This window comes from Papaver somniferum, chromosome 9 (genome assembly GCF_003573695.1).
Source record: "Papaver somniferum cultivar HN1 chromosome 9, ASM357369v1, whole genome shotgun sequence".
Classification (NCBI taxonomy): domain Eukaryota; kingdom Viridiplantae; phylum Streptophyta; class Magnoliopsida; order Ranunculales; family Papaveraceae; genus Papaver; species Papaver somniferum.
The window spans coordinates 133,765,013-133,792,363 of NC_039366.1; the positions used below are offsets into that span (position 1 = coordinate 133,765,013).

General features: G+C 37.1%; 3 protein-coding genes across 7 annotated transcripts; all 3 read right to left on the reverse strand.

Annotated features, from left to right (window-relative positions):
- Nucleotides 1–7,654: 7,654 nt before the first annotated feature.
- Nucleotides 7,655–14,535, reverse strand: LOC113310107 (ubiquitin carboxyl-terminal hydrolase 8-like). 4 transcript variants are annotated; one of them, XM_026558674.1, is made up of 13 exons: nucleotides 14,280–14,535; nucleotides 13,916–14,164; nucleotides 13,186–13,327; nucleotides 12,437–12,496; nucleotides 12,248–12,343; nucleotides 11,238–11,561; nucleotides 10,917–11,057; nucleotides 10,643–10,813; nucleotides 10,102–10,359; nucleotides 9,850–9,998; nucleotides 8,953–9,678; nucleotides 8,589–8,862; nucleotides 7,655–8,154 (listed from the first exon to the last, which is right to left on the reverse strand). In XM_026558674.1, exons 1-13 carry the CDS (start codon nucleotides 14,366–14,368, stop codon nucleotides 8,038–8,040), a joined length of 2,796 nt encoding a protein of 931 aa, XP_026414459.1. In that variant the 5' UTR covers nucleotides 14,369–14,535; the 3' UTR covers nucleotides 7,655–8,037. The 4 variants fall into 4 exon arrangements, with proteins under 4 accessions (XP_026414459.1, XP_026414458.1, XP_026414461.1 ...); XM_026558673.1 differs by having other exon boundaries at nucleotides 10,917–11,135; XM_026558676.1 differs by having other exon boundaries at nucleotides 7,969–8,105; nucleotides 10,917–11,135.
- A 787-nt stretch (nucleotides 14,536–15,322) lies between these two features.
- On the reverse strand, nucleotides 15,323–18,075 carry LOC113308556. 2 transcript variants are annotated; one of them, XM_026557021.1, is made up of 5 exons: nucleotides 17,948–18,072; nucleotides 17,352–17,424; nucleotides 16,969–17,202; nucleotides 16,073–16,323; nucleotides 15,323–15,944 (listed from the first exon to the last, which is right to left on the reverse strand). In XM_026557021.1, exons 3-5 carry the CDS (start codon nucleotides 17,165–17,167, stop codon nucleotides 15,480–15,482), a joined length of 915 nt encoding a protein of 304 aa, XP_026412806.1. In that variant the 5' UTR covers nucleotides 17,168–17,202; nucleotides 17,352–17,424; nucleotides 17,948–18,072; the 3' UTR covers nucleotides 15,323–15,479. The 2 variants fall into 2 exon arrangements, with proteins under 2 accessions (XP_026412806.1, XP_026412807.1); XM_026557022.1 differs by lacking the exon at nucleotides 17,352–17,424 and having other exon boundaries at nucleotides 17,948–18,075.
- A 6,406-nt stretch (nucleotides 18,076–24,481) lies between these two features.
- Nucleotides 24,482–26,510, reverse strand: LOC113312604. The gene is made up of 5 exons (XM_026561344.1): nucleotides 26,028–26,510; nucleotides 25,778–25,911; nucleotides 25,192–25,315; nucleotides 25,071–25,128; nucleotides 24,482–24,951 (listed from the first exon to the last, which is right to left on the reverse strand). Exons 1-5 carry the CDS (start codon nucleotides 26,508–26,510, stop codon nucleotides 24,482–24,484), a joined length of 1,269 nt encoding a protein of 422 aa, XP_026417129.1.
- Between the last annotated feature and the right edge of the window lie 841 nt (nucleotides 26,511–27,351).

The window sequence follows — 27,351 nt, forward strand, 5'->3', positions numbered from 1 at the left end:
ATTCAACCCTGAGATTTCCCGAGAGATATGAATCTCTCCGAGATTTTGTGAAGAGATTTGAATCTCTCCAAGATTTTGCAGACGGATCAAAATCTCTACGAAGATTTTCTTAACAAATCCAAATCTCTCTGTGGTCAGCTGGGACTCGTCTTGAAGAGAGAGAAAGGGATTTTCTCAATGTCACCATGCGACTTTGGATCACTTGTCTTTGACCATCGTATCTTGCAGAAATGTGCGAGGAATCAATTGTGTCCGTATTTATGGGGACGACAAGACCAATGTATCTCGAAAGGATGCTCTAGGAGTCTTTTGAAAGGTCCTGGAAGCAAAATAACCAGTGTATCTCGCGGGGATGTACTAGGAATTATTCGGAAGCCTCGCTAAGTCGGACAGAGCCTAGAGTAGACATGACCAGTGTATCTCGCGATGATGTACCTTGATCTCAAATAGGGTGAGTCGTGCTTGCAGGAGACATGTATGTCTCCGCTCTGGGTCATAAGTCCGTCGGGGACATTTTTTACGCATCTGGAGAGCCTACATGACCAGCAGTATCTCGTCGAGGATATATACTAGGAATCATGGCATCACAATCAGCTGCTCTCGCGAAGACATGCTGGAATTGTGGCTGTTCTGGTTCATAAGTCTACTGGGGACGTTTTTCGCTCTACAGAACCTATGTGACCAGCAGTATCTCGTCGAGGATGTGCGCTTGGAGCCACGACATCACGACCAACAGTGTCTAGCGGGGACGTATACTAGAAATCGTGGCCATGAGTTCTTTGAGGACCAAGGGCTTAATCTCTCCCGTGAGAGTTGAATTCTGTCTATGATCTTTAAATGACACTTTTGCCCCTTATCCAAATTTCACCATCTACACTAGTTAGTATATTATGTTAGTAATGTTTTCCAATCATAATAATTCATTAATCTACCTAATTATATCATTCTAGTATTTCATATAAGTTTGTAATTTATATAGAGGTTTAAGCAAGTCTGGTTTATTTGGGCATGCAGCAACAAGTGTCGAAATACCGTGTTTGGTATCATACACGTCATCTACATTCAACCAGATGAGAGCTTACTTTCTATAGAAGTAGTTATACACGAATGGATACTGGCATCCAGTATGCTCATAACTTAGCTTGGGAAATTCCAGCTATTATAAAGGGTGTTTCTCCATTTTCGCTTCTGCAAAATTATGAAACCGCAAATTGGTATACTAAATGTTTGAGTCTTGAATACATTTACAACCATGCATGCATTGTCTTTCCTTAAATTGATTCTTTAAGAGTAGGTGCAATTAAAAACTAATCTATTGGTCATGAAAATTGACTTAATTTCCATAACCAACTCAGGTCACTGGTATCATCACCCAGTGACTTTACCACTGTACTACACTGACACCGGTTTTGAGGACATATTAGTGAGGTTATAAGAAGAACAAAAAAAAATTATAATTAATTCCTGAACCTTGATTTCAGAGACCACGTCACATATGTACAGTTTCAAGGCACAAGCATATGGCATGTAATCAAGACAATGAGTGACTAAATATTGTCAAGCAACAATGAGACAAAGTTCTCAACCTCATGCATTAGTCAAATAAGACTTATAGTATTTTAGGGAAATAGTCTTTCATATGGTTCTCTTCTGTAACGTTGTCTCTGTAATATCAATCAATATTTTCAACCTTCTTTCATACATATGCAACAATCCACAGAAGTTGCAATCAAATTAAACAACTATAAGACGAACATAACAATTGGATTTCAGACCCAATTGCAATGGGACGATTACTAGTGAAGCATTACTCAATCTAATACTCAGCACCTCCAATAAAAATCGACCCAGATTTGTTCTCTTGTGTCACAAGCAGAATCTCAAGCTTGCAACAACAATGTTTGATGGCCCCAATTAAACCGTAAGAAATTCACATTGCACTACTCTCCATTGGCTCGGAAAAAGTACCAGGGCCGGATGGCTTTACAAGTAAATTCTACAAAAATTTATGGGACACAACCAACTCAGAAATAATTGCAATGGTAAACCACTTCTTCACTCATAACTATCTCCAATCCCAAATAAACCACACAAACCTCACCCTCATACCCAGAAATCAAAATCCCACCAACCCAACCTATTTCCGGACCATTGGACTCTACAATGTCGTCTATAAAATAATTTCAAATATATTGGTCAATAGAATCAGACCCCTCTTGCAGTTCATCGTCAGCCCATTCCAAAGTGTGTTTTTCTCAAATAAAGCCATCCACGACAACGTTGCAATTGCAGCTGAGCTTTTTCATCACATCAGATCCACCAAGCTATCGGGTACACCAAAAATTTCACTAAAGCTTGATATCCAGAAATCTTTTGATAGCCTGGACTAGAATTTCATCCGAAAAAATCTCATCACAATAGGCTTCCCACCACCTTTCAGGGAATACATAATGACATGCATCAACTTGGTGACATACTCTATCAATTTCAATGACATAACTCAACGGCATTTTAAGCCAAAACGTGGTCTACACCAAGGAGACCCACTATCGCCATACATTTTCATTTTATGTGCTAAAGTCCTCTCAACAAACCTAGGAATGCTGGAAAAACAACGAAAATTGAAAGGCCTGAAAATTTCCAACAATGCAATCCCAATCTTCCATCTTCTCTACGATCTCCTCATCACTTGTGCTACTAACCAAATTACATGTGACACTCTGATGAATGTGTTGCACTCCTATTCTACTAATGCTGGCCAGGTAATCAACAAATCAAAATCATCCATCATCCAGCACCCAAATCTCCCATCAACCACCACTGATTGGCTCAAAAACCAATTCAAAATATGTACCACCTCAACCCCACCTACTTACCTTGGCATCCAATTTAAGCAAGGGAGGAATTCTGCACACATCTCTATACAGCTGCTAAACCGATTGGAAAGGAGATCCGTTGGTTGGAAAACTAAATGTTTAAACCAAGATGGGAGATGGATGGTCATCAATACCTCTCTCACTCCCACCTTGGACCGTATCATATACACCCAACTGCTCCCATCCCACGTCCACGAAAAAAAAAAAAATCAAATCACGAGGAATTTTTTTTTGGGACATGACAGGGGACACAAGAAAGATACATCCAATTGGATGGATAAACTCTCAACACCAAAAGGTATAGGAGGACTTGGCATACGGAAAAGCAAGGAGCACGACATTTCCTTACTAACCAAGAGAGTGTGGCAAACCAAAGACAAACCAGACTACATCTGGACAACCATGAGCAATGAAAAATATCTCCACAACAATGCAACAACTTCGTTCCAATGATTCTAAAACCCCCGCAAAAGGCCATCCCGACCTAGAAACATTTAGTTAACGTCTTTTTTTTTGCAGGAACATTGTAGCTACCAAATTGGTGATGGCCAAATAACAAGCCTATCGGCCAACTGGATTCCACACCACCCCAACTACAACAATCCAAACATCCATCACAACTCCAAGGTATCCACTCTAATCCATCCACATACAAACTCTTGGAATCATGAAACCATCTTCGATACCTTCCCCAACCAAATTGCACAACACATCACCAGCATCCACCTACTAGATCATCTAATACCAAATACTAGCATTTGGACATTTTCTAAAAATGGACAACAGAATGCAAAAACATGATACCAAAGGCTAATTTCTACCCGAATCTCGTTGGAAATTCCAGTAAACAACCAACAACAACCAAACAAGATCAACTATTTGGAAACTCAACTACTCCAAGAGTGGCTACTCAGCAACAAAGGCAAAAATTTCGGTTCGAAGTTGAATCTCAGGCACTGAATCAACTACTCCAACAATACCAATCAAAGCCATGGTACTTAAGAGAAATGTTACTTGAGATCCACCAACTACTACAGCAAATCCCGCACAACAAAGTATCACATGCGTACAGAGAAGCGAATCAAGCTGCAGATGAACTGACTAATAAAGCGGTAAGGAAACTGATAAACAACCCAGCAACAACTATAACACATATTTGGGATCACACATGCCCAACTTTCCTTATTAGAATTGTAATTGTTGATCAAAATGCGGTTCCAACAGCTCGAACTGTAAAATGTAATACTTAATGGTTAATGAAATCACTCATTCAAAATTTTTTTATTAAGACTCGTGAATTTGATATAATAATACTTATTATACGGTTCATCATACTCCTTTTAACTAGGGTGCATGCTTTACGTTTACTCAACTCTCGGTTGATTGACAAGAATAATCAAGAAAAGTAATAACAAATATAATTTTTGTGCTACGCATAGGGCATCTTTGTCTTTAAACCATATTTTTAATTTGGTGCGACGTGTTATCGCCTCGCCCGTCGTTTAGGATTTTTTTATTTGGTGTTGCGTTCACCCCGCCCCATCACAATGCATTTTTTATTTGGTGTGTTGTGGTTCGCCTCGCCCGTCACTTAGGATTTTTGATTGGTGTGGCGGGGCGAACATGATGCATTTTTGATTTGGTATCACGTAGCTTCGCCCCGTCCCATCGCGATGCATTTTTGATTTTCTGTGAACAAAAACAAAAAATCATCAGCTTAGAGTGGTTGGTTGCTGTGACAACTATAACCTCTGCAGAATAGATCTCTGCAAAAAATCAGAGCAGAAAAGAAGTAGAAGTTTAGAACAAATGTAAAGAGAAAAAATGATGAAGAAGAGTCACCATCTAATAAAGGGTCATGAAAACTACTGATAGATCCATAATATTATCGGATGTCGACTGGATGTGGCCTAATCCGGTTCGGTTACGATAACGACGAAACGTCCGTTAAGAGTCCAGTTCCCATATCTGAAATCCCGATAGATCGCATTAAATATTATAGATTTCGAATTCCAAGAAATGGATCTCAGACTTCAGACAGGAATTTACATCCCTATTTCCTGGCTAGCTCTGTCTCCAGGAAGACATGAATTTGAAGGAATATTTTGACTTTGGGTCACAAAAATGTGACCATAATTGCGTTTATGGTATGGAAAAAAATTAATTAGAGTTTTCTCACATGACCGTGGTTGATCTTGACAGTCACATAATCTGGTTAAATGTTTTAAATGATTGACCAAAACTTGGATTTTAGATTAAATATTAACTTTTCCATTTAAGCCCTAAGTTCAATTCGAAGAAAAATCTTTTTCTTCTCCGGTATTTCACCTGAAATTGAAGCGGAAGCTGCTGATGAATCAAGTACAGCGGAATGAAGAATACAAGAAGATGTACATAAAAAAAATGATCAGCATAACTATATTCATACCATATATAATAAAAAAAAAAAGCCTGGGATAATATATAATGAAAAAAAACAGTATTGTGAAACTAGAAAATAGAGAAGGATACAAAATAGAGGAGAAGAAGAGAGCGATTTTTGTATGAAATACAAAGGTTTAGGATTCTATTTATATGAATTTGGATATCTTTGTATTTTATAATCCATACAAAGATTTTAGTGAGGCAATTTATTCAACATGGTGGTCATCTAAGGGGGAGTTGTATCAAATTACGGTTATTTGGTGGATTCCCACCTTTAACTAGGTCATTTTATTAGACCACATCAACATAACCATTTCATATGAATTTGAATATCTTTATAATCCATATAAGGTATGATCACAAATTTTGTTCACTTATGAAATAGTTATGTTGATGTGGTCTAACAAAATGACCTAGTTAAAGGTGGGAATCCACCAAATAACCGTAATTTGATACAACTCCCCCTTAGATGACCACCATGTTGAATAAATTGCCTCACTAAAACCTTTGAAAGAAAATTAAACGTCAACAAGATGTTGTCTCGTTAAAACCTTATCAGGAAAATCACATGGGACAAAACCTGAAACGAAGGGGGAAAAAAGTACAACTTTTGACGTAAATATGGATGCTAAGTAACTCAACCATACGAATGTTTATACAAACAAGCACCAAAATCATAACTATGGTCTATATTTTATAGACATGTTTTAAGCAAGCATAATATTTTAACTGCGGATTTAAGAAAAATAATATTTATGCTGCTAAAGCATGGATTTTTGTGTTTTTAAGGACTCCTAAAAAGACCTATAACGTTAAAATCATCAACTATTTCATCTAGATTTTCGGTTTTGTACGAAATTTCTAAAAACACATAAAGGATTGTTAAACCTGACACCGTCGAGTCAAATGGTTGCGTGAATGTAATTTGAATCCTCCAAGGATCACATATTCGAAAATATTCTCGACCACATACGAGACCTTCAAGGACTACCATGCCAAATATGTATTATTAGAATAACAATCATTGAACCAATCCTATGGTCTGAGCAAAAAGAAAACCCCCAAAATCTTTTTTACAACGAACATATTTCTCGTATAACACATTATGACTACACCAACCTGTAATTAATAGTCTTGGCATATTTATGGTGTTAAGTCTTGGATCCAAAATTGCGTTAATCCAGAAATCAATCCAATCTAATTTGGATTGTATGCCAACCAATCACATATGTCGATATTTCTCTGCAGAGGGTTTCACAACCACCATCATTTGTTTCAGTAGCTACTGTAAATGAATATCGACAATCATTTTTGTTACCACGATACCACACAATTCTAAAGCATATGCATATTTTGAAAAATTCAAAATTTGCTGGTACCAGCGCCTACGGGCGTTATAATCTCATCGTCATCAAGGGATGAGATATTAATTTTAAGAATGTGAATGGTGTTTTGATAGTCTCAAGTGGAGCACCACATGTAATCTCTTATAGAATGCTACCTAGGTAATTGCTGGATGTGATTGGGTCTGCCTATTCAAAAAGGCATAAGCTTTATATAAAAGTAAAATGAAACATTTCGCGCCAATCAATTTAATGAAAGCTTTTATCGGTTTGATCATGATAGCAGATAAATTAATATAACGTTGATGTTAATTAACACCAACATTTAATGTATAGTCTCCTCCTGATTAAGGCATAAATATTTTCATATCATATACGAAAACAAGTTTCGCAAAGTATTATTCAATTAATTCGAGACATATACTCATAATAATCTCTGCATTTCAGAACGCCAGGTTGGACGGCAGATACTTATAATAATGTATACGCTCGCACACGGCTTGTGTGCCTTAATCTATCCTTTTGAACGATAAAAAAAAAATACATTTGGTATTGCTGCTGTTGGTATGGGAGGTGATGGTGGAGGTAGTGCTGGTTATACCCGAGGTGGTGGCGGTGGTGATGGTTGTGTTAACCCCAACTAACACAGTTAAATAAATTGAAATTAATTTTTAAAAATAAATAATTAACTAACGGTCATAACTGTCAGTGACAGTCCTCTGATCCAAACCCTAATTAAAAAAAATTGACCCAAATACAACTCTGGTCACTTTTATACAACCCAAAGTCAAAATATCCCAATTTATAATCTTTGTATCATCAATAAATTCATCTTTCGTAAAAACAAAATAAGACATCAGGATCCTATGATAAAAGTTTAGCTTTTGCAAGATCATTATAATGTATGTGGTAGTAAAAAAGAAGAAAGTACCACGTACTCGGTGCATCGCAAAAGTTTAACATTGGCTAAAAAACTTAGCAGGTACAACTAGAAACAACAAAGATTATGGCTATTTATGAAACAATATTACTTGGAAAAAATAATATTCTTACTAAATTAATTTCCTAAGTAAAAATAAAGTCTGCCACTATGTTACAGTCATCCTCGACATCATCCAGAGCTTGAATATAACATTTCAATTTTCTTGTTGCCTGTCTCAGATCTTTGACGCTTCTATCTCTTTAATAGAAGAAAATGCAATCCAGATAATGCAGATGACTAAAGAATGATAACTCTGGGAACTGTACATTGTTTCAGTATATTACCTAAAGTTTCTTAAAAAGGGAATCTGACAATAACCCAGAAAATAGGTTAAGTTAATTTTAACTTCGAGAACAAGATTTTCTTAGTTAATGGTTAATGAATTAACATTTCTACTGCTATATGAGATTAATTATGCATCGCGTACTCTTCGATAGAATAAAACATAGGCTGCTGATGTCTTTATTTTGTCTTCACTTACTGCAGAAACATGACTGTCGTCAAAATCAAACCATTGATTACCCCCATGCTACAGAAGAGAAAAGCAAAGCTCTTTAGTCCTGAACAAAAATAATCGTCTTATATAGATAAATTCGTAAATAAATTCACTGAATGGAAACACAGTAGCCCCGAAAAGCAGCAGAAAGAAGGCAATCACTTTCACTACTAAAACCAAATAAACAAGTATGTTACTTCTGTATGGAAAATTTATTCTATATCTATACATATACAGCTACAGCTACAGAAAAAGTCGGCCAAAAAAGATCCACAAGCTCGAACAATCAAATCAGTTGTCTTAAGGGAAAGATATTAGCTACTACTCCTTGGCTCCCAAAGATCTAACAGGAATTTTAAAATGGGGTATTTGATGTCCCATAACACCCTAATTGGTATGCACTGCGGCAAAATAGTAGAAAAGAATGTTCGCATAGAAAGTAAAAAGAGAAGAAAAACACCACTTACATAGGCATATGCTGTATAATGGCCACCTCCCATGCTCCCATAGTGATTACTAACTGCATACAATACATATCTGTATGATGACTCACCATCCTTCCATGCAATATAATTAGACAAATCAAGGTCATGGATCGGGAAATCCACAAACGTCTCCAGCTTGTTCTTCATGAATCGGCTGTATGAAAATCTTTTCAAATGAATAATGAGAATCTCCGGAAGTCTCCATAGATCTAATTTCTTGCTCGCTTGCCGATGCTTCAAACAACCCGGGCAGTACCTATTTGTAAAGATAGCAGCACATGAGAGAATACCACTGGAGATATATGAGCAAGATTTGATTTACTGATGCGTTAACTATAAAACTTACCACATGTCTTCTAGTCCTAGAGGCTCATCTTTCAAAAAGGCTTCGAGGCATGAGTATAGAGAAACAGATTCAACAGTGTCCTGCGGTCTCTTACTAAGAAAACTTGATTTCGAAATCTCAGGTAATGAACTAAGGAGACGTGTATCATAGCATTCATTCATTTTATCTCGCCAACATACGAGTACATTTAATCGCCTGGGGAACCCTGTTGCAGATAGCGTTATTGGTTCAATCAATTCCATCTTGGCATCCTTTATCCTTATACCCTTCTCGTCGGTGAGGAAAAAGTCCAATTCAATTTCGGAATGTGAATAATCAACTGATGCATCATCAAGAATATCCGGAGGGTTTTTCACATCCCCTGTCTCCATATCAGAAACCTCGTCATCTGCAGTGGCGCCTCTACTATTATCAATATCATCTGATGCATGTTCTGCTGGTCTTAATAATTCCATATCCGAAACCTCGTCATCTGCAGTAGTGGATCTGCTATCAGTACCATCTGATGCAACTTCCGCAGGTCTTAATAACTTCATATCAGAAACTTCATCATCTGCAGTTGTGCCTCTACTTTTATCAGTATCATCTGAGGCAACTTCCACAGGTCTTAATAACTTCAAATACAGGTTCCTGATATCCAATCCACTAGCAATGTTGTGTAACCTTGCTACAAGAGGAATTCCAAATGTTCTCCATGTTGATGTCATCTTTCCATAGATGCACTGCCTGAAAAATAAGATCAGAGTAATTCAACAGAAGAATGAGATATGAAATGGCATCTTCATTGACACAAACCAACTTCATATGTGACTCAAATCAATAATACATTGCAACTCTGCTTCCTCCGAAAAACAAACAAATCTGTTGAGATACATAAAAAGAACATTTATATCTTACTCCTCCAGCCTTTCATGCATGAAGACCACTAAAGGGAGCTCCTCGTGCTCTTTTGGCAATCGATAGGCAGCAAGCCTGTCATCATCTCTAATCAAAGACAATGAATCTGATGGTTCCTCAAGGTAACGAATGATTCGATTGTTATATATCTGCAACAAAATCCGTTTTGAAATGTAACCAAAAGACGATGCAGTTAGCATTTGTAATTTCCAGCGAGACCTAGACTTGTGAAAATAGAAAAACTTTCCATACCTCCGCAACCAATAAAGCCTCGCTATTCTTTAACGAACATGCAGCACTTAAGGCCTGAATTAGATCCTTGCACTTTCCATATTTGGGAACAGTTATAGTACAAGGAGATGGTCCGCTACTCCCGTCAGTGCTCAAAACTGTCACAGTCATTGTCCTCATCATTGTTGAAGGAAGCGGAAGAGAGAGGTACATGAAGGGATCAAATGTAATGGAGACCTTATTGCAAACAGGACACACTAGTGTAGACTTGTACTGGCCCTGCATTTAGAGATAGAAGTACTTCAGTTGAAACGATTGTGAAATGATATACCGTCATAAATAAAGCAAATAGAACTTTACTAACAACAGTTGACTTGGTCAGAAACTGCATGGCTGGACCAAGAAATCTGGGGTTTAAATCCCACTTACATCGAAGTTCAGGGACATTTTTCTTTCTTTCTTTGCCTAGCTACCTGGGCTTCTAGGTAGCAGGCTCTTCTTATAAAAGAGGTCATTAAAAAAAACGAAACACAAGAAAAAAAAAGCACTATGAGATACTCACCTGGCATGTATCAACTATGATAGAGTCATTTCGAGCACGGTGGTACCGCCAATACTCATCAGCTACTTCTTCGTCTTTACGACCCTCTGCATCTTTAGCTTCAACATATGGCTTGCATTTCACGCGATTCAGATCCTCATGAAGACCGTCCAACAGAAAAGCAAGAAGCTCCTATCGAACATCCAATGAACATATTAAGCACAAATTTTCTCTCGGTTTCAGAAAATCAAGAATTTAAAGATTAACTTCTACAAAGTAAGAGAACGTCTTTAACCTGTGAATCGTGCTGGTTAAAACCACTGAATTGAGGAGCAAAATGAGCAAGCTTTGACTTGAAAAGACGTGGTGCCAACGGAGTTGCACCAGGAGCCCAAAGTTTCCTTAACAAGTCCCCGAATGCTAAAGCAACTTCACCCTGAGCAAGAAGTGGGACACTTAAGAGATTGAGAAAGTGATCCAACCAACAATATACTTCTCCCAAGATGATGAGCAACTACCTAATTAAAGAAGCAAGCTACTATCATCGTTGAATCATTACCCCCTTCCAAGAACATGAAGTAAAGAAATGAAAAAGTATAGCAAAGCAACAACATACATCCATGCCCAGTGGATTATCCCGATTGATTTCTCGACTATAGTCCCCAAGAAAATAGTCAACAAGCTTTGGAGTATGTGCCAGGCACTGAATGGCACTGTTCATGAAACACGTGTTCCCAAGATTTTGTAATCCTGTCAAACCCAACGAACCAGTTGCACTGGTACCACTCAAGTCCATATTTCCAGAGCTACCATTGTTCATGAATGAACCACGATAAGAGGAAAGTGACATCTTAGACTGTTGTAATGTCTGTTCCTCTTTCTTTCCTTCTTTGCACTTCATGGAATCTGACAACCCGTACACTTGTAACTCCAGGAAAATCTGCCCAGATGTATACCAGTCACTCAGGGTGGAAGACATGAAAACAAATCTACAAGCACAAATGATCAGTCTATTTCATTATAGTACTATCCTTACTGTCTATAGCAAATGGAGCCTAGAACATTTTTGAACTAGGACACAACATTTTTGAACTAGAACATTTTTGAACATTTAATATTAGAAGGAGAAGATACGACCACACTCCCTTGAACAAAGTGTCTAAGGTCAATTCAAACGCTGTAGGATTCTGGAAATTATGCTTCACTAGGAACCTAACTAACATCTAATACCTCACTGTGAGATCTGAAACTATACGAAATGTCCTTAATGGCATAATCACATCAGAGGCCAAACATAAAGCTCACATTCAGAAGAAAAAAATGGACTAACTTCACTGTAATTGTAAATCACCCAAAGTGTGGTGCTGAAAACAACCTTCAATATATCTTCTTAATCGTTATCACCCAAAAAATAGAAGAATTACTAGAGACAAGGTTAACTTGGACAGTCAGTAGTGATTGTTAAAAGTTGTGTGATTCTCTTTAACAGGGTAGATTACATCCATCACACTGCCGCTAAATGCTAGCTAAAGAAAAAGCAAAGTAAAATAGAAAACTATATTCACGCATAATTTCTTTCATTACTTTCCATTTTTATTGAGTAACTCAAACACATCAAGTAATTACCTCTGAATCTGACTGACGCTGACAATCTTTGGGGAAATTATTTCTATCTCTCATGAAAAACAAAGTTGTCTGCCCAGAAAAATCCCATATGCGTAGCTGTACAAAAGCAGCCATACAGTGTCAAGGTAGTTATTCCTTGTTTAAGGAAAAAGTAAATAAAAAATGTACGACGGCGTTTAAGATGCTTACTTGCTCATACTCAACACTAAAGATCTTCAAAGCTCTTTTGAAAAGCTCCAGTGAATTGTCCTGACAGAAAACCAACCAGAGTCAAGAAAATAAGCCATTGGACTGAACAAAGCTGGTGGTGCCTTGATAGATACCTAAATTCTAATACACATCAGCGAACACACCAAGAGGAAGCAAACGCGCAACAGTACAGCTGTCCCTCTCTCTTATTATTAAATATGTAAAATCTTATGTAACTATACTGAAAAATGAAAATGACTTCTTGTAGCCCGAAAACTGATAAAACATAGACACATGGATGTTCTGTATCTCCTGAATAGCTATGTTTCTCTACCAAGGAATGACATGATATGCATAACCAGATTTTCAGTAACAGTCAAGGACTACTGAGATGCCCTATTCAGCTTCCAAAATTGGTGTTTGTGAAGGTGGATACCAAAAACACTATTAACAAACCAACATTAACCTCCAAACACTGAGTTATAAAAATCATTACCCAAAGAAACTAATATGATATAGAGATGGTTTGCATTTCCATAATAAAAGGTGACCAATTGTTCGATCAAACATACAAAACCGTGCATCTAGAATCAACATCCATGGCAAGGTTTCTCGAAAGGAAATACTTTAATAGGTGTACAATAGATGGAGTACAAAATTTGACAACCCATAACTATGTTTATGATCCCCAAAAGTAACTATGTCAAAAACATAAAAGAAAGTTCACTAACATGATTACAAGAACTGACCTTTTTGCATATTTTTACTGCTAGTGAATTTGTTTCCCGCAGGACAGAAAGCCTTAATTGTACAGGATAAACATCTGCCATATCTTCTTCCGCACCTGAAAAACTCCCTGCATTTTTTGCTGCCAAATTGCAGTCACTGTGCCTACAGGAAGAAGAATACAATTCATTAAAAAAAATGTGATGGAAGCATCTCAGCAATGACACATACTATGCCATGAACTGAAAGAAAAGAAAATAAGAAGCCCTTATACTTAACAAAACCAGATTTCCATTGTTGTGCAAAACTGAAAGAAATCACCCATTGTTTGTTTCCGACTTACTCCTTATTATTCCTTTTGATAGTTGTTAAATTTGTGTCAACTGAAGTATGTATTATTTTTCCTTTTGATAGTTACACTCAAGCACATCAATTTCAGCACTACATTATACTAATCTGACTTACCAAACACAGGCATAAGTGAGTGGACGGCTAAACCTATCTGAGAATCTGACTTACCAAACACAGGCATAACAAACACTTGAATTTCAAGCTGTACAAATGTATCAAACAAGTAACAACACAAAATCATATCGCTAAGGAAGTAATGTTGCTCGTTATGTTTCTGTTTGGGCGAAAATTGATTAGGGTACAGACAGTTTCACTGCACCAAATCAAGATAATCCTCTGAGTAAGTGAACACCACAATAGAATCACTGGAGTCAACCATTTAAATATGAAAAGTTCTCTCACCATTTAAGTGCTTGTAACCACATCTCACCAGGAACTAACGCGTAATCCCTCCCTGAGATCCCCTCTTCAGGATGACCATTTTGCATAGATTCCTCTTCCCTCTTAAGATTAAAAGAAAGATCCGAGTAAAATATATTAATGATCTTAAAAGCACCATAAGATGAAGCCGTCGACGATGCTGTATATAAGATCCCTCTATTGTCATCTACATTACTAAACGTCGAAGAATCTTGCGCCTCCCTCCACCACCTGAAATCAATATTTATATATGCAAATTCAGAACCTAGAAAAAACAACACTAAAGATCTATTAACCAGATCAATCATAATTACGAGTTTGAAGTAAGGGGGATAGAGAGATTTACTTATAAGGAACAACGTAAACCCTGTCTTCTCCTGTAATAGGGAGTAGTTGAGAGCCATCAATTGAATCTTCTGAAGGTGATACCTCCATCTGAAAAGGGGATTTCTAGAATCTCGACAGAATATGAAGGCCGGATAGAGGAGAAGAAAATGGCGGATTTGGAGAGACAGAGAGAGAGAGAGAGAGAGGGGATGAAGGGTTTTTTTTATTAGTGAAGAGGAATCATCAACTTCAACTATCAAGGAGGGAAATTAGAGGAAATGTACGGACAGAAAAATGGAGGACGAGTAAGATGAATTTTACCTAAAATGGTAAAATGATGATCTAGTACTACTTAGTTTCACCAACTTACTTAGCAATATATCATCCACCGTTAAAGTTTCTATGAGATTAAAATTCTTGGTAAGACAGTGATCGTTGGATTGAGATCGTGCTGCTGTAGTTGCGGTGGTCCGTTTTTAAGGATTTAGTTCAACTAGTTAAAAAGTGTTCATTAACTAGGATTAGGTAGTTAAATGGGAATTCATTGGTCTGGGAGAATCAACAGCTAGTCTTTACCCATATTTCTAGTACTTTACCCATATTTCTAGTACTTCCTAAGTACATAAAAATGGAATATGTTTAGCTGTTATAGTTTGTTTGGATACCAGAAGCATAAGTGTAGAAGTCAAAAACAAAATGGTTTTACATGTCAAAAGGTTTATCTTTTTGTTTCTAAAAGTCATTTTAAAATTGTGTACACAAACTAACTTCTGATTTTTTTACTTCTTCCGACTTTCTTACTTCCACATAACGATGCAAATAAAACAGCCATCGAGACTGATGGTGGCTTGGGCAATAGTAGCAAAAAGAATGGCCAAGGCTACATGGTCTGTCTATTAAGAGAAGCAGCGGCTATCATCTTTCAGCGTAGGTGCCAGTGGCAGGCACACTGTCAAGGCCACAGATGAATTACGATTTGGACGTCCATTGTCTGTCATGTGAAACTATTTTTGCAGAGACATCCCCTACAGTTGAAACCATAATGTAAAGCATTGGGCGAGGTTTAGTCATCTTGGCACCAGCATTGACTTGGAAAACTGAAGGTACACAAGGAAGGCATTCCATTGCTACACTATCTCACACTCCGAACAAACATCATCGGATAATAAAGGGTACAGAAACAAAAGATCAGTGTTTCAGTACTTTGGTTTCTCTCACATCAGTACAATCGAGAATTATTGTTGTAAGCACGGCCACCGGGATAAGGATTTCTGGCCGTTGGTTCAAAACCCCCATGATTTCTACCTTCCTGGAGATACTGAGCTCTCTCTCTGTAGGAGTCAAACTGACTTGCTGCAGCATAAGCTCGACGTCCTTCTCCAGCTGCTGCTTCAGCTGCTGCATAGGCTCGCCGTCCCTCCCCCACCGCTGCTTCAGCTGCGGCATAGGCCCGGCGACCTTCTCCAATTGCTGCTTCTGCAGCAGCTACAGCAGTTGCAGACCCACCATACCCGCGAGGGTCATTTGGTCCTGTCTGATTTGGAAAGTGATCCAATATCAACTGCTTATAATGACTTTGTCGTCCTTGTGATTCTCTGCGGAGAAAATCTTCCCTTCTACCAGCGTGTTGGCTTCGAAGAGCCGTTAGTTTCTCATGATACCTCGCGTTGATTTCGACTATTTTCTGAACCAAGAACAAAAAAAATTGAGTTCCGTCATGTTAAGGTTGACAAAAAGAAAATGTCCAGTTTCTAAGTTTCATGATTGAAAAGAAAAGGAAAAGAACTGATACAATTATGTGATATAACTCACCTCCTTATGCCTAGCATTTTCTGCATCTTCTGCTTCATCTTGTTCCTTGGTTAGTTTTATAATATCGGCTTGAAATTTGTTTTCAAGAACTTCAAAAGTTTGGGAGTAAGAACTTTCATCGTATCCGATTTCCATATCTTGCTCATGGATTTGCACTCTCTGGTCATTGATGACTGCTTTTTCTAAACCTGATTGTGAATCCAGCCTATTTTGACCCTGATATAAGGCTCTAGGTGCATCGCCTCGTTGACCTGCAAATACAGTACAAGTTAGTGGTTGTTCTTTTTTTATTGACAGTAGGAAAAAGTGTGCTGGTAAGTTTAAACTTCAACTGACGGCATCAACACCCGTTGAATTTACCACTCTACTTGAGAGGCTTCTTAGTGAGTAACAATGCAGCTGAATATCCCGAATTTGAATTTCAGATGAAAACTAAAAGTATATTGTGAACTCAATTCTTTTCCACATCTTAGCACAAGGGGAGTGAGCAAATATCGGATACGTATATGTGACAGAAATACTTGAAAAGTAGTACAATTTATTGATAAGTCATGAGTAGTTACAGCAATGTTTTGCCCCACGGAGACCAATTAGACCACCTTTTTGAGGAAGGCATGAATCTGAGAATTGGACAAATATAAGGAATCCTCAAATTGAGCATGCTGAATGACCTTGTGTTAGGTTTGAGATTGAATGTTAAGATTCAAACTTAAAATATGAGTTCACTTAAAACGGTTTGGATATGAATTTTTTAGCTCAACTTACAAAATGCATCCCCCACCCAAGTTAAATGGTAAAATCAGATCCATAATGCATAATCATAAATATATCATAAGGAGGTATAAACAGGTAGTAGAAGTACAAGGGTAACAACAATTAAAATGAATAACACTTGCCTTCAAAAGCATGAGACTCCCATGGTCCTTCTGGTTTTGAAGGCACGTAAGGATGCTCTTCATCACCGGGTAAAGCATCTGGCCTTCCTGAGAAATGATTTCCAGAACCTTGTTGCATTCTCTGAGCAGACATATGCTGCATTTGAGAAGTAACATACGAATTTAAACCAGGCTCAGAAAATTGTCCCGGCCGCCTCATCTTTCACCTTCACCTGAACAAATATATATGTTCACCTAACAAAGACAATTAAATTAAACAGAATTTGTTAAAAACAAACCGATGTTTACACAAGAAAATTGAACGAAATATGAACAGGCAAGAAAAATAAACTCTGCAAAGTGAAAGAACACCATAAAATAAGTTTTGCAAGGGAATAAAACACCTCCGAGAAAATGAAACTTAATCTCATTCAAGATTAGCCGCAGTTGACGCAAAATCCACAAACTCCTAGTTCTCTGAAACATGTTAAATTCACCATTCAAAAAGGAATTCTTTCAGAAACTAGTTATTTCCAGAGTTTGGATTTTCACCTAATACCTTTTCTTTTTATGTTAGATCGTATTTAGCACAACAACAAAAGTGTGAGAACCCATTAGATGAATAATGAATAATTTCCAGAGGAATCATCCTACTGCTTAAACACTTGCAACCTTACCATAAACATTGATTGACCAACTCTAATTCTGATAAGAAGCACAACAAAATCAAGCATTCCCTATAAAAACAATGAACTACCAATAAAACCCCTAGAGAGTTTACCAAAAACAATGCAAGCAGACGAAATTCAAAACCTCCCGTTAAATTTTAAATCTCCTCGAGACATAAACTTGTAATATTCATACAACCTTAAATTAATTGAAAACCCTAAATTATTCCACAACTCAGCCATTGATAAAGTAATCGACCACAAACAGCGAACATAATTACACAGCAATAGAACTCGGAATTCGAACATAAGGATTGAAATTTAGTTTAAACCTTGTTAATTTTGATTCCTCTTTGTGTGCTGTTTGATCCTTCTGGTTTTCTTCACGTATGTACGAAAAAAGTACGGTATAAGCAAGACGAACACTTGCACAAATATAAACACGAACCCAATTTGGTATAAATCGGAGGTAGGGGTTCGACCCGTAACGGTAATTGCCAAATAAACTCTTATTTATTTAGTCCGGTTCCTATGGGCATGGCTATGGGCACGACAAAGTGGCAAGCAGACTTGACTAACAACCTGTTTGTTTGCAATTGACTCGGCGTCTGGATCTGAGTCAATTTCTGATTCGGGCCGAGTCAGCAGTTAGACTGTTTGTTTTCCATTTTGAGTCAGATCTGACTCAACCTCTGACTCAGACATAATTCCTAACTCGGACCCATTTGAATCAGGTAACAAAATACCCCTGACTTATGGGACCAAACTCCTGACTCACAAAATTTTGAGTCAGATCTGACTCACAAAATTTTGAGTCAGATCTGACTCAAAACAAACATATTGAGTCAGATCCAGATGAGTCAGGTGATTTCACTCAAATCCAGATGACTCAGATCCAGACGACTCAGATGAGTCAGGAGTAAACAAACATGGTGTAGGTCGCAAATTTGCTACTTAGCCAGACGAGGTTTAGTTTCTACCGAGCGTGGAGCCTAGAACGCTCGGTTGACACTACACCGAGCGGCTTAGTGTAGACCGTCAGCGGTAAAGACTCAACCGACCGGTGCATACTACACGCTTGGTATATCTGATCCAGTGGTCATAAATTCATCCCCAATAAACACTCAATTCAAATTTAATTTCAACTCACGCCTTCTCTACTTTTCTCACTTCTAACTTCCAATTTCATTTCAACTCACGCCTTCTCTACTTTTCTCACTTCTAGCATTTGTGATAATCTAACAAAAATTTCATCATCCAACTCCCATCTTCTCTACAATTCACTAATATTGTGTAATTTTTTGAATATGGATTCTCAATTTGATTCTCAAATCAAAAAGCGTAACAAAAATAGGGGTGTAAAATTTATCATGACTGAAGATAAAAGCACTTGCAGAAACTATGTATTTTTTTTACTCAAGATAGTATCAATGGTGCCCAACAACCAAGTAACAGGTTGAGGGATATATATTCCATAAATTTTGTGAAGAAACAATGAGCATCAACGATCGTCATGCAAATGGATTGTCGGGTCGCTTCGTTACAATTAACACCCAGGTTGCCTTGTATGTCATTGTTATAATGCAAGTTGTTCGTGCTCGAGCGGGCGGTCTTGTCGATGTTGATGTGGAACGAAAGTGTCGAACTGATTGGCACCACAAGCATGGGAAAAAATTTGCATATGAAAGTTGTTATCGTATTTTAAAAGTGTTTCCTAAACATAATCCAGATGTGTTATCAAATTTATAGCATGTACATGAAAGGTCACCATACACTTATTCTCAACACCAAGTTCACAACCATCTCAATCATCTCAACCCCCTCTAGATAATTCATTTTTTTCACCAGACACCACCAAAAAAAACAAAATTCCAACTTGAATCTCAATGCTGTGATTAAGGAAAAAAACAATTAGGAAGAAACAATACAAGAGCAGCGAGAAAAGATGCACAAGAAAAAAGAAGCACCTGATAGGTTTTTTGAAACTTTTATGGATCATTGGTTTATTTCATACTACGACAAGAATAAGATTATCGGTGCAGGGTTGGAAGTAAAACATAACAGCAGGTTAGCAAAAGAGTTCCAAGAAAAACGTAGCAAGAGAAATTTATAACAACAATTTGGAGGTTAAAATGAAGATGAATATGATGATGAATCAGAACACGATGAAATAGAACTACTTCATTAATTAATGTATCAAGATTTAATTTTAATTAAAATGTAATAGTTTGTTTAAGATAAATGAAGTTGTAATAGTTTTTCATTACTTGGATTTTGAATTACATAAATGGTTTGCATGAAAAATACATAAAATAAAATTAAACAACATCCCATTAAAACTTAAACTTGACAACTTTTCTAAAACTAACCAAGAGCCCATTAAAATCTAACATCACATACGAGTTATGAGAAAATCCTTAAGAATTTGGAAATGTGCTTTGCATTTAAAAAAAAAATCTTCATCTTCGTCATTCGTCTCTAGATCGCACTCCCATGTGAGCATTGGTTTCACCTCTAAGAGGATATTGATTGACAATCCATCTCATATCTATAAAATCCACAACTTTTTTTTTATAGTCATGAATCAACAAAACAAAGCAGCCTGATCCCGATTATGAAGATCACCTGTGTTCGTGCAGAAAGTTTCACGGATTTTACCCCAATAACTCATAATGGGTAAACCATTCTGTCGTTCTTCACCTCTCTTTGGGTAATATATTACATAGTTTTTACAAAGAGATAAATCTTCATCATTAGAACTTTCACCACTTAGTTTGCAAACAGGTACGCAAACTTAAGTTCCGGACCTAACTCAGGAGAATAGTTCGCATACTGGTATGCAAACTTGGTTCCCGGACTTTAACAGTTAAAACCGTTCGCATACTGGTATGCAAGCTTGGTTTCCTGATCTGAATCATACCAACACAGTTTGTACATTAAGTACGCGTACTGTGATGTTTTCTAGACATGGGTTTTAGTTATAAACTCACATTTCAATCATTGAAATATTCTTAGAAGATGACAATGGTCGTCTCACACAAACCATTAGCTTATAAGCAATTTTCAAGTGATCGATCAATACGAAACATTCCGAGTCGACATTAAATGACTGTCTCACACAAATCATGTAAGATGTTTCAAGGCAATTTTCACATGATCATCTTTTGACTCATTATTTAGTTTCCAACAAATAAATTATTTCCAACTAAACTCGTCAAGAATAATGATGAACGTAGCTAAAGCAAAAAACTTTCCAGCACATATTTCGAGAAAGATATAAGCGAGTTAAACTCAGCTCGAAATATAAAATGTGCATAATGTAAAAGTCTATATAGGTATACGACTTAGTCTTAATAGGAGATAGAATAGAATAGACTTCTGAGTGATAGATAAGTTTTAGTCTCCATATACCTTTTGTTGATGAAGTTCCTCCAAGCTCTCCTCAGTAGATCTTTGTCTTCAATCGATGAACGCCATGAAGTCTACAACTCAACTACACATTATATCCTAATCCGAGACATAGCTATAAGTAGGATAGAAATCAAGACTTATAGTTTTGATCGCCTAAACTTGACAAACAAGCTTGAGATAGCAACGCTTGCGAGTTCGACCGAGCAGTGCTCTAACAACTTTTCTTGGCTATGGATCTCTAGGTATCTTCCCCGATGAATATAGTTGCGGCACAACGTTGGTTAGTTATCTATCGTCATATGACTCATCATCCATTTGTCTCATCACCTGAACGAGCATTCGTTGTTGTGATTCAAATCGATCCATATGAATATGCACCTCTTCATCAGAAGAATCCATTTATTATGAAACTGAAAATAAGTAAATCGAGGATTAGGATAAAAAGGTTTTATCCTAAAAATATTACCCTCTTAGCACTCATATGGTAGTAAGGTCTCTTGACACCAAAAATGATCATTTTCGTCCAAAGAAAGAAAACAAAATTCTTTTCGGTTCAGAAGTGCCATATTTGATTGCAATTGGTGCACTGTTATATATTTCCCAATACACTAGACCTTGCATTTCTTTTGCAATTAATTTGTTAGCAAGATTCAGTTTTGCTCCAACAAAAAGATATTGGGAAGGTGTAAAACATATCTTTCGATAACTTCAGGGTACTGTAGACATGGGATTTTTTTACTCAAAGGATGTATCCCATTCTTCACAATTAGTGGAATATACATATGCGGGTTATCTTTCCGATCCACGCAAATCCATTTCTTAAAATGGATATGTGTTAACTAGTGGTGTTACTCCAATTTCTTGGATATCTTGTAAACAGAGCTTTCCAGTTACCTCTTCCAACCACTCTGAGATAATCTCCCTTCATGAAGCTAGCAGAGAATGTGTATGGTTAAATCATTAATTACTCATTTTCGAAGTTCATGTGATTTACCTTATATTACAGGATTACCGACCATCATCTACGAAGATAATGCAACATGTATCTAGGAGATCAAGGAAGTTTACATCAAGGGTGATCGAATGAAGCATATTTCACCAAAGTTATTTCATCCACACCACCTTTAAAAGAATAAAGAAATATGTATCCAGGAGATATAATCGTGTGAAAACTATGCAGATTTATTCACTAAGTCTTTACCAACAACAGTTTTCAAAAGCCCACATTATGGGATTAGAATGTGGTATCTTACAAACAACAAACTCAGCGAATTTTTGATAAGGGGGAGCTAATCTTGGATCTGATGCATTACACTATTGTATGGTGAAAAGAGTAAAAATGGGATAGGTTGATATGAAACGAGTGTAAACCCTAAACAAATATACAACACAAGAGTAATTTAGATTTGAGGGATCAATCTGTACAATTCTGGACTAAACCAAAAAATGGTCTTTCCAGTCTTGCTTCAGTCACAAGAAAGGAGAATGGTTGGTCTTAGGGAGGAAAGTAAGGGAAATATTAAGATCAGAGTGGTATGTTCTGTGAGGTGTGATGGTGTATGATTGTGTATCAGAAGATATAACTCGCTTGTAAATGCTAAGATGTATATTCTCTCCGTTTTCTGGATACTTGTGTTGATTCCTCGTCTTGAACTGTACACCCTGATCTCATAGGAACTGGAGTTGTGAAGGAGTGAGAAGGTGGAGATCGTGGTAAACTGGTGAAACTGTGTCCCTATTGTTGAGGGAGGACTAGATGGTTATACATCCGCTACTACTCTACCCTTGTTAATTGTCTGCTCTTCCTGACACTTTCTCATTATGAGTGTATTGCACATTTCATGCCAGACCAATACTATGATGAACATCCCCTCATTTGTAACATTGATGATGTCTCAAGCGTTTTTGTTAGAAAATACTAATTTTGATGTGAACTCGAAGATGACTGCATGACTAGGTTAAGTCGAAGGTGACCTGCATGACTAGGTTGACTGGTGACTCATCACACCTGACTGATGAGTATGAGAATTTGTGAGAGTATATTATGTCAACTTGTGTTAACATGCTTGGATGGACAAGTGGTGTCAAACATGACTGCTGAGTAAGTCCAACACTAGTTTTTTGACCTCGATGACATGTGAAGAGTGGTCATGGAGAATGGAGAAGATGACATATGAGTATTCAAGCAACTAAGCGCATGTAACAAGACGTCCATGTGTGGGTTACATGAAAATGTATATTTTGACCACTCACGTGGGAGTTAAACCTGAGGTGGGTCGTCAGAGGCAAGTCAATTTCATGAGAATATGACTTGTCGTGTGAATCTCACATGATAGGTGGCCAAAATCAATGTACGACACTTTTAATAAGTATAATTAAATAAGAAATATGAAGTGAACTGTTGAAGTCAGACACATAGATGAATTCAATACTTATAGGAACGGATGACCCAAATTAATCGCGGATTCCTTTTATAATAATCTAGATGCTTGAAAAGCGTTGTTTAGCGTTAAGCTTGAGCTTCATAACGCTTTTAGCAACGTTTATAAATGTAGCATCCACTTTATACGGTGCAATATAAATTGTAACGTTTGAGCGTTACTAGGGTGTAACCTTGAACATTGCAACACTATTTATCACACGTGCGACTCACACGAACAATCATATGTATCAAGACATATGGTTTAGGTAACTCGACCATCCAACTTTGGTCGGTCATTGTGAGCTCTTCGGGTTGGCTTCGAGCTTTCCGATTGGCCAGGAAATAAAAAAGGATTCCCAGTCAACTCCATGAGACCTGATTGGTCGATCGTGGAGGGTGATATGCCGGTCAGGTTATCCAGCCAAGTTGAGTGGTCGGAACTAATCCGTGACTGACTTAGGCAGTCACGGTTAACCCTAATTTCGATTTTATTTGTTTCTCGACTATGATTAGGGTTTTGATGCAACTAATCATCTGAGGTCTTCACTCCATACTTAGACAAGCTAGCTTTCCACCAGTAGGAGTCAAGATACTATGTTTCACGCCAAATTGAGCAAAAGTAGACAAAGTCACGTCTTCACATGTAATTCAACAAAATAAGTAAATTTTCGTCTTTACGGGTCTGTTTGGCAGCATGGAAACCCAACAACATATCCTAAGTAGAGATATCAGTTATCTAACTAGGAATTGGTTAACTTGAATTATGTTTGTCTCAAATTTTATCTTATCCCAGATTAACATAGAAGTTGTTTGGTTAACATCTCAATCACCCAACAGAAATCATAAGTATAACTTGAATCATGTTTGTTTCGCTCTCGAATTTAAACAACAACATGCAAATAACAGTATCCAAGTCTAACTCATCCAATTTAAACAACAATATGCAAATAACAGTATCCAAGTCTAACTCATCCAATTTAAACAACAATATGCAAATAACAGTATCGAAGTCTAACTCAATAGTATGCAAACATTAGCCGCGGCGGCGACACTGATAATCATTCCACATTGCATCTGCGATTGAAATTCGAAGTTCTGAAGCTACTTCTCGTTGTCTATTTCTCCCAAGTGTAGGGCATTCACTGTCTTGTTGCATTCTTGGATCGGTTTCTAGTAGGTTTTGTAAGTTCTCATCATCGAAAATCAAGTCATTAATGCACTCTCTTCGGATGTGGTTATGAAGGATGCAACATGCAAGTACAATTTTCACTTGTGATTCGAATGGATATTGAGGCTGCAGTTGCAAAATAGTGAAGCGTCTTTTAAGTATACCGATAGCACGTTCAATTGCATTCCGTAACGATGCATGTCGGAGATTGAATAATTCCTTTGCATATTTTGGACGATTTCCACCAAATTCCTTCAAGTGATAACGGACACCACGATATGGAGTAATAAACTGCGACATATTGGCGAATCCTGCATCAGCGAGATAAAATTTACCTGTACAAACAAAAAAAGGCTAAGTTATCAATCAAGCTCTCCGTGGATATAACATAAATGTGATTATAGACTCTACTGCATATAGGATCTTCTTCCCCATTCTAAAATGAAGTACAAACATTGTACAATTTTCCCTGCAACAGTAGGAATAGGAATGGCAGCTATTGCAATGCAGTGCTAAAACCAACAGTAACTACCAAAACCAAAACCCTTGTTACTGCCCGTATTTTACTCGTTTACCATTTGGAAGACCACTGAACTGAGAGCCACCCATGAGTTATTAGCTCTTTTCTGAGAGCCACCCGTGAGTATCAATGAAATGGATTCACAGATGAGATTAAGTGGGTCTCGGAAGACCACTGAACTGAGACATGGGAAGTGTAAAAAAACAGACAAATGGTTCCCAATAATCATTAAAATGTCATGCTCGCAGATGAGATTAAATATCATGCTCTAGGAATAATCATTAAAAAAAACAGACAAATAGTTCACAGATGAGATTAAATGTCATGCTCTAGGAATTCCAAACACATAATTCAACTGGAGGGTTTCTTTGATAGTAAATGATGAATTGAACAAATGATGAAAAATACAGCATGACCAGCATGCCTATCTATCTAATTAAAAAGTAGTTGTCTACCTGAGCTTCCCGTTAAAAAGATGTCAAAGCTAGAAACATGGGTTGGCAATAGTATTTGGAAGTAGAATGAAAAATATATGATAGCACGTTATACCTTCGGGCACAATTAATCTATCGCATCTTGTTAGAGTTGAATCTAGTATGCGTGAATCAGCAGCCGAGCCTTCCCAACCATCTAGAACATACTGAAACTGTAAGTCAAAGGAACAAGCTACTAAAACATTTTGCGAAATGAACCCTTTTCTGCACCAAAAAGGGACTTGTTCGTCGAGACCAACCATTGCTGGTATTTGTGTTCCATCAATGACTCCTATACAATCCTATAATGAAAAGAATACGAGTAAAAAGTAGTTGGCTGTGGATACAAACATATTTATATATACAACAAAAACTAATTGAGTTTATGTGATAAAGCTTGGTTGAAGATATGCAATACCTTGAAGTATGGATAAAATCTTGGGTTTTCTAAGATTTCAGTGGGGGTATCAGGCCCTGTTGGTACAAGAAAATCATCTGCCAATGCAACAATAGCATCCAAGACTGCATTAAAATGTCTACTAATTGTCTCACCTGAATGCTGAAAACGCTCTTGAAGTATCCTGTTACGTTCATTATGTCCAACAGCAAGCATAAAAATTGCTACTTTTTCTTCAACACGAACTCCATTACTATGACGAAGTAACTCCTTTTCTTTCAACATATCACATAATCTTAAGAAAACATGTTTTTCCATACGAAAACTATCCTGACATCGTGCATCATGACCATTTAAGACTTCATCTACATGAGCTGCACCACTAAGAATTGAATCATGGCATATTGTTTTCTCCAAAAAATATTGGTAATAAACAGCAATTAGTGTTGTTGTGGCTGCTGTTACAACTACTACCAAATCTTTTTCATCGTCAGAACTCGCCATATTACGATATCTTATATGTATCTACCAACAGAAAGAATATAGAAGATTAAAAATCATTATATCAATAGAAAACACACAGAAAATTAAAAATCAACATGGAAACTTTAAAAATAAAAACATTTCAATTTAATTCATAGAGCAGGAACATAGTTCATAAAAAATGAAAGGAAAACTACTATTACAGTACCATAACAACACTAAACTTAAACATTAACCAAATTAAATCTCTGACACAAACTACTAAATGAAAAGAAACTTAAACATAACCTAGTAATTCGAAATCCCTGAGAATACTATGTGGCCAAACTTCACCCTATCAGACACCTATTCACTTAAATTGGAAGGATAATATGCGGGAATATTGAGCTTCGATAACAACCACTGTCGTTTCCTGTTCCCAGTCAATGCAATGAAAATCTTAGCTTTCTTTTCATCTTCCAATAAATCTAGCGCCTGCACAAAAGTATCATCATCCAAATTTGGTACATCCTCGAGTGCGGAAAATAAACTTGCCTCTAAAAATGATGAAACTTTGTTTTCTTCTTTCTTAGTCGCAACATTGTTCACAGCCGCTGCCATTACCTGAATTGCATCTACCATTCCTTCTCCTGTACTCTTTTTGGTCTTTCTAAAAGGACGTGAATTCAGACCTGTTGAAGCTCGAGCCCTTTTTTGAGTGTCAGATGTACGCAAGTCCTCATCCTTATATTTATATCCATTCTCACTCTGTTCTTGAGGGGTATCTGGAGATTGCGTGTTATCTAAATTTTCATTATCATGGTCATCATCATCTTGCACAGTATTGTCATTCTTACAACGGCTATACCTTCCATTGGCCCTA

Excerpts from the sequence above, each read along its gene's own strand:
- LOC113310107 (XM_026558673.1), bottom strand. The coding sequence starts at position 14,368 with ATGGAGGTATCACCTTCAGAAGATTCAATTGATGGCTCTCAACTACTC. Across the intron at positions 14,165-14,279 it reads GTTTACGTTGTTCCTTATAA|GTGGTGGAGGGAGGCGCAAG; the intron begins GTAAATCTCTCT and ends TATTGATTTCAG. Across the intron at positions 12,344-12,436 it reads TTAGTGTTGAGTATGAGCAA|CTACGCATATGGGATTTTTC; the intron begins GTAAGCATCTTA and ends GCTTTTGTACAG.
- LOC113308556 (XM_026557022.1), bottom strand. The coding sequence starts at position 17,167 with ATGAGGCGGCCGGGACAATTTTCTGAGCCTGGTTTAAATTCGTATGTT. Across the intron at positions 16,324-16,968 it reads GGAGTCTCATGCTTTTGAAG|GTCAACGAGGCGATGCACCT; the intron begins GCAAGTGTTATT and ends CTGTATTTGCAG. Across the intron at positions 15,945-16,072 it reads AAAATGCTAGGCATAAGGAG|AAAATAGTCGAAATCAACGC; the intron begins GTGAGTTATATC and ends TTCTTGGTTCAG.
- LOC113312604 (XM_026561344.1), bottom strand. The coding sequence starts at position 26,510 with ATGGCGAGTTCTGACGATGAAAAAGATTTGGTAGTAGTTGTAACAGCA. Across the intron at positions 25,912-26,027 it reads GATTTTATCCATACTTCAAG|GATTGTATAGGAGTCATTGA; the intron begins GTATTGCATATC and ends TTTTCATTATAG. Across the intron at positions 25,129-25,191 it reads GTTCAGTGGTCTTCCAAATG|CACTGCATTGCAATAGCTGC; the intron begins GTAAACGAGTAA and ends TGTTGGTTTTAG.